At 38.6% G+C, this 15105-nt stretch overlaps 1 protein-coding gene across 1 annotated transcript in view; it reads left to right on the forward strand.

Annotated features, from left to right (window-relative positions):
- The window catches only part of FREM2 (FRAS1 related extracellular matrix 2), a 145747-nt gene that overhangs the window by 69230 nt on the left and 61412 nt on the right, over window positions 1-15105 (forward strand). Inside the window, exons 3-4 of the mRNA XM_064173422.1 lie at window positions 11368-11514; window positions 14083-14313. Coding sequence (XP_064029492.1) covers window positions 11368-11514; window positions 14083-14313 — 378 coding nt within the window. The remainder of the gene's footprint in view (window positions 1-11367; window positions 11515-14082; window positions 14314-15105) is intronic.

Here is a 15105-nt window from a genome sequence, read left to right on the forward strand (position 1 = left end):
TTGCAAACAATGGATTCTTTAATCCTTCTTGTAAAATTTGAGTTTTATGATTCTGAATTGTCAACTGAAATGGAAGAGAATTCTCTGCAAAACCAGCATTAAACACCTAGAATTGAAAAGTTCAACTGCTTCCTCAAGGGAAATATGCCAATTTGACACAAATGCATTTCAAATTAATTATGAAAAAGTAGAGGCATCAGTTTCAGGTGACAGCCAGTTGGATGCCCTGGTCATAAGCGTGGTGTTGGGAGCTTTAAATTATTAGACACATATGGAGATTGCAGTAGCAGATTCTAAATTAAAATATCACAGAATTACAGAACATTAGAAGTTGGAAGGGACTTCCAGAAATCGTTGAGTCCAGCCCTCTTGTCAAAGCAGGATCACCTAGGGCAGGCAGGAAAACATTCAGGCAGGTTTTGAAAAGTTTGTCCAGAGAAGGTGACTCCACAACTTCTCTGGGCAGCTTGCTCCAGTGCTCCATCACGTGTCTCCTCATGCTGAGGTGGAACCTCCTGTGTTCCAGCTTGTACCTGTGGTTCTTTGTCCTATTCCTGGGCATCACTGAAAAGAGACTAGCATTATTGTCTTGACACTCAACACTCAGATATTTGTAGACTTTGATAAGATCACCTCTCAACCTTCTATTCTCAAGACTAAAACAGTCGCAGTTCTCTCACTCTTCTCTTCATAGGACAGATGTTCCAGTCTGACAGTCATCCTTATACCTCTCTGTTGGACTCTTTCCTGAATTGGGGAGCCCAAAACTGGACACAATATTTCAGGTGTGGTCTCACCAGGACATAGTAGAGGTGAAGGACAACCTCCCTAGACCTGATGGATGCCATTGGAGCTTGGGGCTGGAAGGGCACATTGATGTCCCATTCTTTTCCCAGAATAAAAGAATTTATTAAAGTAGAACAATATTAAACAAGATAATGTTTTGATTATCTTGTTTCCTGGTTCATATCTCTTGGAATGTCTTTTGTTAGTGAGGTTGAAGTGTACTTTTCTGTTATTATTCATTAGGTTCAAGACTGATGCTGAAAGTACTACATGACCCTCAAATTTGACACTTTGATTAGCCTTTAAGAGACAGTATTTTTTCTACAGGCTAATATGTGTGTAGCACTGTTTTAAAATCAGAAACCAGAAGAAAGTCCCATATGAGACAGTAGGAAGCTAGTGGAGCTAAACCCATTATTCTGTGAGACAAGGAAATGAACCTTGATTCAATTCAGCTGGAGCGTAGTTTCTCAGGAGAAGTTGTCTGGAGCCACAAAGCACGTTAGTAAGCAGAGACCTGAAGACTATTAAGTTCATTTTAAGAATGTGTTGCTAAAGATATAATAAATTTACTTACTGCTGCAGGCCATGCATGCATGAAGCCTTACTAATGCAGGTGGTAAGGTTTTTTTTTTCCTTCAGAGGGAGGTGCCGGGTGTGGATCTTTAGGAAAAAAAGGTATTCTGCTTTAGGTAATAGGGACATTGTTTAATGATAGCACTGACAGCTTGAGTAGTATTTTTGGTTTCTCTAACACTACTCACAATTAAGGTTAAATTATTTTTTGATGCAAAGTTAGTTTGGCTACTTAAAGTGCTATTTAATTTAATGACAGTTTGGAAATAACTTTATAATAACAGAGTCATTTTTCTAAATTGAATAGATTTTTTTGTTGATGTAATTTTTAAATACTCTAAAGATTGCTTTTTAAGTGCTTGAAATTAAAAGTTTACCATATTACAGTTCAGGGCTTGCAATATCTTCAACTTTTATCTTCCCTGTTCAGCACCTTAGAAACAGTGCCACAATAAAATGTATCCTTTCTTCTGCTTCATTATCTGTCATCTCATAAATTCATTATAATACCAATTCTTGCATATGCCTGTTACTTAGGAATTTCTTAGAGGTCTCTCTTCCAAACACCAGCCTGTTGGTGACTGCTTGACCTCAAACAGTGGCCAAAGTTGGATGCATTCAGCACAGCTGACCACCTTCTATCTATAAAGGCTTTCAAACACACAAAAGCCCTCCAGCATTTTTTTTTAAATTATGATTATTCAAACTCTGTTTCCCTTTGTCTGCTTCGCTCTTTTCTTTGAAAGCTCACAGCCTCTTGGTGTCCTGGCTCTGGGTGAACTAATTTGTACTGAACTGATTTAAACTGAAATGAATTGATATTAAACTGAATTGCAGTGGCTGAAGAACAAGTGCATGTTTGCTCCCACAGTTTCCATTGTTGTGGAGGCAGGGAATTAATGTGGCTGAGTCAGGAATTATAAAAAGAGAAATATTTTATTTTCATGGAATCTTGCCCCCAAACTATATACAAAAAATAGTTTAGTTTATTTACAGATTCTGTTCAATTGGGAATTCCTTCAAAAAGGATGTTATAGACAAATTTAGATATTTAGGAAGTCTGGAAATGCAAAAGGCTAAGCATTAACACAGCTTTACCCCACTATCAATCAGGCTGAGCAGAAGATTAAGGGAACAGCAGGTCTTAGTCACGGAGGTGAGGTAGGCATTCGGCAATGATCTCTTACTGGATTCCTCTGTGGGAGCAGCCTTCTGACACTGCAGGCAATATGTGTATGTCCACGTGGCAGAATCCCAAGGCGAGTGGCAGAGCCGCCAAACTCAGAAATATCTTGAGCACTTCTTCCACAAGTGGGATGATCGTGGAATGATGCTGCCTTCACAGAAGCAGGGGAGAGCCAAAACTGCTGGTGTCCCTCAGTCTGGGAGGCAGCCAGGAAGTTGACTGCTGATATAGTCTGAGAGTGGCCAGTCCAGGTGTCGCAGAGGGGTATTCTGCCACCTTCGCCAATTGTGGCAGAGGGGAGAAATTAATTGGTGCAAGATAGTGTTCTACAAAAATATATAATTTATTAACTTCAATATTCTGAACTCTTGCCACCCCCAAAAACTGAATTTTAATATTAATATGGATCTACATGGTTATGAAGACGTTATAGGAATATATCAGTAACTTGTCAACAGCTAGTGTACATTCAAACTAATAAACAGAGAGAGGAGTTTCCCCACAGCTTAATGCTGCTTGGGGTCAATATGCTGCTTGCTCAGCAAGGTGGGCTGAAGCTCTTTCTGCTCTATGGCAGGAGACAATAGAAATTAGAGAGGCATAAAAGCATTTACTCACAAATTCTGATTAATTAATAATCACCCTCCGGGGCTGTGTCCCAGCCTATGCCAGCGTCCAAATTTTAGGGGACTCTTTGCCCATGGACTTTGAGGATGGAATCTTCCTGGCTTCAGGGGAAAAAACAGTCTCTGACCTTATTCTCCTGGTGACAGATGCAATCTCTGCCCTTGTCTCCTGGCTTCTCCTGGATGCTCTGTCCAGGGGTTCTTAGGCAGGACCTCAAGTGCAGAAGGAGTACGGTCTCACTCTGGTTACAGAGGCCGATCGTGTGCAGACAATCCAGGGTCCGCTTCCTGGTAACTTGGTGGCAGTGGAGCTTACCAGGCAGCAGGCATGCAATAGTGAGCATGGCTGCACAGGAGACTGAGCTCCATACATACAGGCAGGCTCAAGCATAATAATGAGAGCGAGCGAGCAAAGCCGGGGGAGCCTGAGCTCTTTGTTTACCTGTGTACACCCATTTATTAAATATGGGTTGAGATTAATGGCCCCTTGGCCACTGGAATGACCAATCAGGTTGGCAGTTAGCCAAACCTTACCATAATAGGGAGAAGGCACAGGCCTGGACCTTCCAAATATGAGAATCACATGGGCGTTACGCTAGGCAGGCACAAGCTCGGCATGTGGGGGCTTACACAACCACATTGCACAATCAGGGGTCCTGGGCAGGCCAGACTTTATGGCACCAGGCCTATTGTGCCCCTTTGTACTCATTATATGTTTACCTCTGGTTATGGGCAGAAAAGCATGTCCAGGCAGGGCAAGGCATGAATAAGCCTATTTGGGCCTACAGGCCCTCCACAACACCAGCTACTGCTGGCTCTCTCTCAAAGGACCTCAGGGCTTGCCAAGCCTGCGGGTTTGCAAGGAAGGGTGCAAAAGTGGGGAGAACCATCCAAAAGCAGGGACGGGGTAAAACTGAAAGCCATGCAAAAGGGTAGGAGCCGTCCAAAAGTGGGGACAGTCCAGTCACAGCAGGAGCCTGTCCAGTCAGGCACTCTATCAGGAGCTCTTTCAAGATGGGGAACTCTCAAGACAGAAACTCTCAAGGCAGGAACCTTTTCCCATTCTCCCTTGCTCTGTTTATCCTTTTCTAGACAAAGTGTCCATTTACCATTTCACACTGGGCACAAAAAACCAGCCAACCACCAGCCCAACTCCAGCATGGGCTTCCACATGGGTCAGCTCATGTGTGGAGTGGTGCCTTTTGCTGTTCCCCCGCCAAGCCCACAGGGCAGCGTGGGGGGAAAGCAGTTTTAGCGCCTTCTTCTCCCATTCACACCTGTGAGGTGGAGGGGGGAGAAGAAAGGAATTTGGGGTACCCCAGGACATCCATAAATGAAAATCTGGTTAATTTCCTGCAGAAGAATAGTTCATAGACTTAATTTGGGAATTCCTTAAATTAACCCAGCATGTCCAGTCTGTGCTTGGAGACATGCTTAGTTATGCTTAGCTGAATTTGACTAGGATCAAAATTTAATATGCCCTAGCTAGCCTTTACATTCATGTGTCTTCTCTCACTTCCCCTTCCCTTTTTGTAACAAAGCAACTATACAGTATTATTCAGATATTTTTGTCTGCTACGTGATTTTAAGCATTTGCTTAGTCTGAGCCCTGGCAAGTGCAGCCATTCCAGCTTGTTTCATGGGGGTAGACATAAAGCAGAAGCAAAGAAGAGTTACAGAAACTACTGAAAGACGGAAACTGTCTGCAGTTCATTGGATACCAGCAATTACACACCAGGCAAGCCAAGTCCATAATGCTGGGAAGTGTGTGTTTTCTCATGAGAAGTCAGAGAAAGCATTGTTTTAGTCCCTAATCACTAAGGGCTAGTTTAGGGGGTTGGGTTTGGTTGTTCTGCAGATATATTGAGTTACAGTGGCAGACAGAATGCAGAAGGGTGCAGAGTTCAGCAAGTTATTGGGGACTCGAGTGCATTATAGTATATTTGAAAAAGACTTCTAAATGCTCTCTGATTGAATAAAATTGTTAGATTAGTTCATTAAGTAAATTCAAATATTCTAATGGTACATTTTGCATGCTGGGTTTACTTAAACATTTCAGTTCTACAAATATATAGGTTTTCTACATGAATTTAGGCAGTCTTACAGAATATGCCTTTTCTGATTGTCATAGCAGAAGGAATAGTATATGTGGAATTACAGAATAGTTTGGGCTGTAAGGGAACTTTAAAAGTGTCTAGTCCAATGATGTCCTGCCCCAATGCACAGAATAAAGACTCTATTATAGAGTCTTTTTTATTTTTTTTAATAGTTGCTCAAACAAAACATTTACTTGAGACCTTTGCCTTTTTAACCTGTAGCTAGAATGTTCCGGGACTGTGACACAGTATGGCAAATCAGTAGTTGAAACTGTCTTGAGCTAAACCTACAATATCTTTTCTGTATTTATTCTGATTACCAGAATCACATGATTGGATGTTTCTCCTCTAGCCTGGCCAAAAACATGTTTATATAAAACACAAAGACTAACTAGCAAAAAAAAAAAAAAAGTGGAAATTAGAAAACTTGGGCAGTGCTAAGGCTAACAGGGAACTTAATGACTAAATGAGAAATCTTGATGTTGGGATCTAAATTTTCTATATTTTACATCAGATTTTACTGCTAATAAAACTGTTGAATAACTTTATCCTGGTATATATTAAGGTGGCTTGACACAAAGAAGGGATAATCAGAAGATGTAACATATCTGAAAATGAATGATTCCTTCCTCTTCCTCTGTGTTTTCTCTGCAGATTGAATTCAAATACAGGAGTAGATTTCCTTTTTTAGATACCTTCACATACCTGTTGCAACGAGGTGATCAATAATAAGAAGGATAAAGTAGTGCAGACTTCAGTAACCCTGTCTGAATGTAGGGTCAAATGTTTTGAACCAATGCAAAAAGACTGCAGCTCTTGCAGTGTGCTAGTTTGAAGCTAGCTAGAATGTTTTGGTGAGAAGAACTAGATCACAGGCTGTGAAAGGAAAACAATGGTGATGTCTACTTCTCTCGGAGTTGTGCTAAGGAGTTTGGGAATATAAATGAAGCTATTTACAGCTAGCACAATATACAAGCAGATATTTACAGTATATACAGTTATATATAGAAATATACAAGGTAAAAGTAATACAGAAACACAACTCCCCTCCCAGAAACCTGAGTCCCGAGGAGAGGCTCTCAACCAACCCTCACCTTCCCCCCGCCCCTCTCAACCTTACCCCAGTCCTAAGGAAGAATAGAGGTTCAGCCAAGAGGTTAAGAAGCAAAGTGGGTTAGGCCAAATGGAAGGTGAGGTTAGGGAGTAAGATGTTGCTCAGCCAGCAGCCCAAGCAAGAGTGAGAGAAAAATGGCGAGAGTGTTATCTAATGTTTTCATTTCTCCTTCCCAAACTCCTCAACAAGACTCTGAGGGGAATAGACATCACCATTGTTTTCCTTCCACAGCCTATGACTTAGTTCTTCTCACCAAAACATTCTGGCTAGCTTCAAACTAGCACACACAGACACGCAGACAAATCAGCAAGCAATGGCGGAACCTGGGAATAGTGGAGGAAGAGGGAGGAGATGTGATTTTTTAAAAATTTCTGGCACTGTTTTTAACTTTGCTGTACAATGATTCCAGAACTAAAGGTAGTCCATTAACATTTCACTGTTGCTCTAGTTCTCCTTATGTCCTTTTGAAGTCTGCTTAGGAAGCAAAATATGAAGAGAAAGGAGAAAGACTAATAGTAAAAAAATTAGAGAAACTTGTTTCTTAGTGCTTCATTTGGTGGATTCTCTTTTTTTCATCTGTCTTTCTTGTGCTTGATACATGTTCTTTGCCCTTGAAGAATGTATAGGTTGTTTTTTTTTCCGCCATTAAAAAAACACACAATAGATATGTAGCACTGAATAGCTCTCCAGGTAAGAGACAGCTGTGTTTGTGTAGACATAACTTGTGAACACAATGAGTCTGTGTGGCTATGGTATATACAGGTGTGGCTATCTTTGTGTGGTTATGCCGTGGACACTATACAGGCAAACCAGTATCTGTATCAAGATAAAGCTATTTCTATTGTGTCAGTGAACTCTGGTGTAGTTGCCTACTTTCATTTATTAATTAGGGTTCTGGGTCAGCTCCTTGGGACAGCAAAGCTACAATCAGACATTTTTTACAGAATGGCCTTCAGGTCACTGGTGCTCAAGTGACATGACTTAGTGACAGAAATACATTTTATACTGTCTTTACACTGCTCAGTGATCTCTGGTGAGTACTGGAACTGATTCCTTCTCTGAACTCTTTGCACCATGATAAAAAGTTCTGCATTTCTGGTGGAGGTCTTACATATTTTTTAAGATACCTGAGCAACATGGTTAGAGAGCACAATGCTTAAAAGTGAATATTCTTCTAATATTTTCCCTTTAAATGGTTTATTGACCAAGTCCTCTTCTACCTCCTCTTCTTTTTCATGTTGAGTAACTGAAACTGGAATTTCTGGATGACTTGATCTTTCTAGAAATTTCTGATTTGATGAGCTATTAAAAAATAATATATTACTCTTTTATGACAGGTGACCAGTTTACTGACAGGACTCTGGTAGAGACCAATTCTAGGTGACATCCATCTTTGACTTGTGATATTTAGACAAATCTTTTCAGAGGATGTTGTCCCCAGCAGTGTCAGTCATGAAGTCAAATTATGAAGTCACTTTGTCACCCACCTTACTCTAGATCCTTAGCTTCAGCAGCTAACAAAATTTCTGTTTCACAACTGCTGCCATCTCATTTCTTGTAAACGCATCATGTCTAGCATCTTCTGATTTAGCACTGCTGCACTCTGTTCTTCGACAAAATTCAAGAAAGGAGTTTTCATGCATCACTATAACAACATCTTGCCAGCCACATCTCATTACAAGATAAGCAAAGTTAGTTTAGATTTACTTCATTGTAACACAGGTCTCCTTCCTTTTGTTTAGTTTTGAAAGGAACCTAGTAATGGCTTCCTTCTTTGAACTCCTGATGTATTTGTATTTGTATTGCAAGCTCTTCCTTTGGAAAGGAACAAAACCAAACCTGTCATTGTGCTGTGGTGTCTTAATTGTTTGCCTAGCAGCTGAATGCTTGACCGTCCCCAGGGGAAGTGCTAGTGTGCAATGCAAAATTCATTCGCCCATAGAAATATGATTGTAGGGTAAATAGTAAAATAAGAGATCAAATTAAGATGGCATGTGTAATTTTATTTCTGATATTTTGTAATTTCTGAAAGCTATATTATTAGAATTCTTTTCAGATCATATATTTGTGTGGTGCTTCACTCTACCCTAAAATAAGTCATAGCCTTACAACATGCCTCTTTCCTAGATTTGGCTATAAATAAAGTTTAGGATGTCTAGCACAGAAGAAAATACTTGAAGTTGGATAAGATGTTTTGTATGCTTCTTTCTCTATTGTGTCAGAGGTCTGTAATGATAAAACCAGTGATTATAACAATATTAACACCTACAAGAAGAAGATTGGTTTTTTTTCTTTGAAGACACTGGACCCTGAAATGACTTATATAATTTAGAAAATATTTCATCTGAACACAGAAAGCAGAGAGTGAAGAAAGGCAGACCTAAAATCTATACCATTTTCTTAAAATTTTAAAGCTAACTCTGATGGGTTTAGTATGGCACATTAAAAAATGTGAACAATGTGTATTTCAGGGCAGAAATGGGTCTGTAGACCTGTAGGCTTGCTGGAAGCCCCCTACAAATAATAATTGTTTGTCTGTTTAATTTTACCTTAAGAGAATATAGGGGTGTTTATTAAAATACTATTAATAGGATTAAAACAATCTTGACACTTTATTAATGCCTGTTTATTTTTTTTTTCTTTGCTGGCTTTCAACTTCTCATTAACTTTCTAACTTGATATGCTTCAGCAATTTCCAGTGTTGAATGTTTGCAGGGCAAGCAGCACGATACTCCAGTGACCATTCCCCTATGTTTGTTTACACAGTTCTGTTGCCTTTGTGTGAGATTACACTAGTATAGTTGTTGGTTTTGCTTTTGCTTTTTTTTTTTCTAGTAGACAAGTCATTAAAGAGCTGTAAAGGCTTATCTTTGAAGCAGAATGGAAGCATATGGAAGGAGTGTCTTTTTTCAAGGAGTAGAATGGAAGAAACTGGAAGGGAATAGCCAATCTCCATTTGACTCTTCCTTCAGTAGTTAAGCCATGAGTGACCTGAAATTCTTGAATATGTTTCTCTGTTGTTCAGAGGAATTATTTTAAAATTCACTGGCTTGTGTACAGAAGCGTTAACTGCTAAAGAGAATTCCTTGCATGCTTCAGCCAGTACCTGAGCAAACGTTGTTCTGTAGCAGCACCTTGTGGGAAGGAACTCAGACTACAGCCGTTCACAAAAGCCAGCATAAGTAGTTGCTTAGTGGGCATCTGTGTTCAGTGAGTCGACCAGGTTATTTTATTTTCCTGAGTAATAACACATCCATCTGAGAAGATGATATACTACAGAACTTGATTTGACATGCCCTCTTACCTGTGACATCTAGAAACCCTTGACTGACAAGAAATACCTTTTTGCTATGAAAGATTATTTAACTATAGAAATAATGATATGCTGTATTGTATGAGGAGTGTGCTAATAAATTCAGTCTATTGTATAAATACTTGGTTTATAATCTGTGAAATGCATGCTAGCTCTTTTCAGCTATTATCTTTCCAGCTGACAAAAAAAATGTAGCATTTTCACCTGAACTTTCGGGTACTATCTGTTTGCATTCATTGCTTATGGATTGCTTTTTTTTAGATTAAGTAAAACTCCGTGAAATCTGACATTTCAAAAAACATTTCCTCTTGATTTATAGTTGTACAAAACCCATTCACTGTAGACACAACAGCTTAATTTCTGCTGAGAGCAACATATTAGGCTGAGAGATGCTCAGATTTTAGGCTGTTGCTTAGAATTTTGCAGCTGGAGTTAAATGACTTCCATATTGTCCTCTCCAAAACTTTCAAGGGTGCTTCCTGTATTCCTGCATTGCCTTGGCTTCAGAAAGGGGGCCTATTTCTTTTAACAAATGTATGGACATTTTTCTTTGCAAACTGTGAAGGTTCTTTGGTTACTGTGAGAATAAACACTTTTCGTCTTAAGAACAAAATCCTCAACGCCAGCCAGCCAGAGGGGCTAACTTGGTCCATGTTAACTGTTCAGATTTCCTAGCTGAGCCTAAAGCTTGCTGTTCTGTGCTGTCAGTTACCAGTGGTTTGTGTGCACAAAAAACATTCATGCTCAGTGATACTTTAGGAAAGCTATTGTGCTACTGCTGCAGTAGAGACCTTGGAAAGGAACCCTGTGAGCATATATTTTGGTCTACTGAAAATCGATTCTCAAACCACATCTCAGCAGCTTATTTATCTGAGGAATTCATCATATCTTGAAGATAGGTCATTGTGAAATAGTTTAAGAGAATTCCAGTAAGCATTTATAGCTCTCTAAATTTTCCTGGGCGACACAATCATACTTCACCCAACAGTACAAGCATGTAAGTTTAGGAGGGCATCAGCATAGCTATAAGCTGTGGCTTGTATCAGGAATACTTAATCTTGTTGAAAATATTTCTTAGGAATATGTGAAAGCTCTTCCTAAAAATCACACAGTGGTGATGCAATAAAACCAGAAATTGTTAGACTTGGTGAGCAAAATACTGAGTTTTAGAATCAGGCTGCTGGGGTAAATGCGATCTTGAAGATGATAGGCATCATCTCCAGTCTCCCAAGATACTAAAGTTTTCCAGTACTTCTGGTAGTCTGATTATATCAAGGAACTTCTGTGTGATGTTTGAAATAACTATATGGTTCTGCAGAAACTTAAATGATCCATACATTTTGTAATATCTGAAAAAGTAATCCCAAATATGTTCTAATTCCCTTTTTTTTCCCTTGAAAAAGAAGAAAATGTGGTATTAATGTGACCAATTTGTATGCACTTAAGCTAAAATTTTCTTCTATGTGTACTGAATGTTACATTGTTGAGTTCTTTACCTGTTATTTAGTTTTAAATTTTTAAAAGCTTTGCATTGTAATATCCAGATAAGATACACATCTTACCCAGGATGCAAGTTACATTTACCTCAAAAAAACAAAGTGGAATTTAACAAAAAAAAAAAAAAAAAAATCCAAACCAAAAAAAAAACCCTTTATTATTTTGTTTTGCAGGAGGTAATAAGCTGAAGAATCAACATTTTCGCCTAAACTGGGCATGGATCTCCTTAGAGAAAGAGTATTATTTAGTAAACGAAGACTCCAAATATCTTGATGTTGTTCTCAAACGGCGAGGTTACCTGGGAGAAACCTCTTTTATAAGTAAGTTCAATTCTAACCTTACCGGTTGCTTCTGTAAAACTTTGGACATCTAGTTGGTAAAATGTATCAATGCTTTTAATGATGTTTCATTCTAAACAAACTAGATTCAGAAGAGCAGATTTATTTATTAAACTAAGTATCCATTTTTATGCTAAATGTATTATTTATGATGAATTTTTCACCTTTTTTTTGTTTGTTTTCAGCAATTAATTTTTGACTTAGCAACTTCTTTCTTTGATTTAATTGATACCACTGTGCTAGGTTGCTCAAAGGCCATGTGGGAGACCAGAAAGACACGAGCTTATACCAATATGATATGTAGAAGGTCAATCCTTTAATGAAGCTAAATGTGATAGTTATATAGTGGTTTGGGAACATACATACGTAATTCTGATAGGCTTCACTAGCCTATTAGAATTTCACTTGTTCCCAGGTCTGATCAGCCTGCCCCCCTTCGAGGACCCCTCGCACAGCTCAGCTACAAGACAGCAGCTAAACTTTCTCAGCTTCTACCCAAGGCTGCTTCCCTGCACCTGTGCCTCTTATCAGAGCGTCCCTAGTCTTAACTTGCCTGTTCTTCTCAATTCTCAGACTATTCAATTCTGCTCAAACCCTAGCACCACTGATGCATTCGTTTCACAGAATTTAGCTCCTGTCTGCATTTTATTTTTTCTCTAATGAGAAAATGCAATTGTAACAATTGAAAATCCAACAATAAACATAGATCTTTTACCAGAATAGCTATTGTGTGCTGTTTTGATTAGCAGCTATGAGTGGTAGTCTTGCTTTTTTCAGTGTTGGAAGTAAATGGAAGCTGATACAGGAGATGTTGTAAGCTGTTTACAGTGTAGTGGGGAGAGAAAAGGTGAAAAAAGATTGTCTTATCACATTCTGCAACCACACACCTGTCTCTTAACTTCTGGGTGTGTGTTCCCGTCCTCTTTCTAGTGATGCATTTGGACCAGGAAGCGTTATCCTTGTACGGTTTCATGTCAAAACCTGTGTTGAGCTTCCATTGCTTAAAAGAGACACTCAATTTAAAGCTGATTTTGAAGAGATATGTAAGCGTTTACTTGACATAGAGCACAAGCTTGTGCTTTGAAATTGGGTTTCAGTTTAAGTATCTCTCTGAATGAGAATCTGAGTTTCAGATATTGGCATGCGGTTAGGACACATGTTTTGGCATAAAATTAAAGGGATATAGGCATTAATTAACTGGATATAACTTTAAAAAAATCTGATTTGAACAGTAAGCTGACTTTGATAATATATCTATTTTAAAAAAATTAAAAGAGATTAAATAAATGCCAAGTTAAGAACGTGTGCTTTAAATTAATTACTGGGATGGGTTAGCAGGTACTGATTTGACTTCTGATCCTTCCAACAGAGTGTTTACAAAATTTTCTATCTATGGATTCAAGTTCAATTTCTGAATTCAGCTGAATCAACATCTGTCAAAAGCAGTTTGAATAACTTGCCTCCAACTACCTTAATTTTGCAAAATGAAATTACAAAGTTGGAAAAGAAAGATACTAATTACAATGCTTATTGGTCTTTCTGGTCAATGTGCAGGGGCTAAAGCGGCTAAAGAGTTACAGCTTATGTAAAGTATTGGTTATGTCTTAGGTGGATACACAAGCAAGAGAAAACAAAGGCCAGATTTGTCAAGAAAGGTTGGGGGAAACAGAGAGAGAAGGGAGTTGTTTTAAGGTTTCTCTGAACATCTAAGAACGACCTCTACGATTTGAGTGGTACTGTGGGATTCAAACAGAGGCTTTGTAAGTTGCAGACAGCTCTTAAAGATTGCCTAATTTCCACAAAGGTCTGACAGACTGCCTTTAAACTGGGAGGAAAACACCCTGGGAAAGAAAAGCCCTTTTAGATCAGTCTGTAAGGTCTATGCTGTGTCAGTAGGATGAGCTGTGTTGCATTTTTTGCTGTGGCTTTACAGTTTCAACTTGAATTAAGTTTATTGATTGTCATTATACAGGTGCTGAAATAAGAGAATAAGAATGTAAAAAGGCTTATTGTAGTGAGAATGACCAAAATGGTTCAGATTTTACATCTTCTTTCATCCTTATTCTGTGTGTTTTACCCCTTTGTGTCTTTGTGTTTTCCTTAGCTTTCCCCTTGAAGGCTGAATTTTACAGGTGTGCTTTTTATTTTTTTTCTAAGATAAATATTTTAAAGAGTTTCAGGCAGCATGTTGTTTAGACATTCTGGAACAAGAAAATGTAGAATATTAAAGCTGAGGGTGGGGGGCAGAAATATGTTTGCCTTTTGTGTCATCCACAGTTGAATTATGGAGAAATAAAAAACTCGATATTAACCTCAGAGAATGTAGAGAGTTTTCTAACAGGTAGTTTTGCTTTGGCTTATTCTGTCCAAACTGACTTTTGTAATGTTAACTGGTGTGTTTCCACCTCTATGTGTGACACCAATATAAAAAAAGAGTAGCAGAATTGGTTTGAGCATTCTTGAACTATGAAAACTATGTTTTTAAACAGCTGCTCTTTTAAAAATGGTATAAGAATATTTTTGATGACTTTATTTTCTGATTTTTGGCAGGTATTAGCACCAGAGATGGTACTGCCAAGAAAGATAAAGACTTCAGAGGAAAGGCCCAGAAGCAGGTGCAGTTTAATCCTGGCCAAACCTTAGCTACATGGCGAGTAAGGATTTTGAGTGATGGTGAACATGAACAGTCGGAGTCCTTTCAAGTTTTTCTTTCTGAACCTGTCATGGCAGTTCTAGAATTTCCTGATGTATCCACAGTGGAAATTATTGATCCAGGAGATGGTAAGAACCTTTCCAGATCTGTACTGCCAATATACCAAGAGGTAAACTGGCAAGCAAATGTTATGAATAACAGTGAATAGTAAAGCTTACCTTTCCTCAGAATATTCCTGAAGAAAGACTTGGGCATTGGGTAGCCATTTGTTCTCTATCACTTTAAGTGATTCATGAATATGTAATTTAAGGCAATATGCTTCCATGACATACCTGCATTTTTCCCATAATATTTCCGCTATGCAGATTGGTTGTGTCAGTTAATCCTTAATGTCATGCTAAGAAGCTCAGTAAGGGCAAGTTTTTCTTGACCAAGTACAGCACAAGCTCTGCCAAGGACAAATAATTATGGTTAAATGTAAATGAAGAAAGAAGCTGATTAAGAAAGGGAAAAAAAGAAAAAAACACAGCAAAATTTAGAACATGCTGTAGCTCTTTGTTTTTCACTTGCATCCATGGTCTATCACCTATGGGCATGGTCACACAAAACTATCTTTATGGAATGTTTCAAGTATTGGATGAATGTAACAGCTTCTTTCATATAATCTTCCCTAATTAACATTTGAAGAAGTCTAGGCAGGAAAACTGTCAGGCATTTCAAAATGCAAGTGAAATTAGAGATTATGTGACATCCGTGTTTAATCACTGAGAAAAATAGTGCTTAACTTGAGGAGCAGCATGTATGAGACACAGAAATTCATACAGAAGATGTGGGTTTTTTTTTACAGTCATGGAGAATTATGGATAAAGTGAGGTTGTACAGGAGAAAACCAAACGCACAACTGCAAATCAGGGAATTCT

The sequence above is a fragment of the Pogoniulus pusillus genome, chromosome 3 (genome assembly GCF_015220805.1).
Source record: "Pogoniulus pusillus isolate bPogPus1 chromosome 3, bPogPus1.pri, whole genome shotgun sequence".
In the NCBI taxonomy this organism is placed as follows: Eukaryota; Metazoa; Chordata; class Aves; order Piciformes; family Lybiidae; genus Pogoniulus; species Pogoniulus pusillus.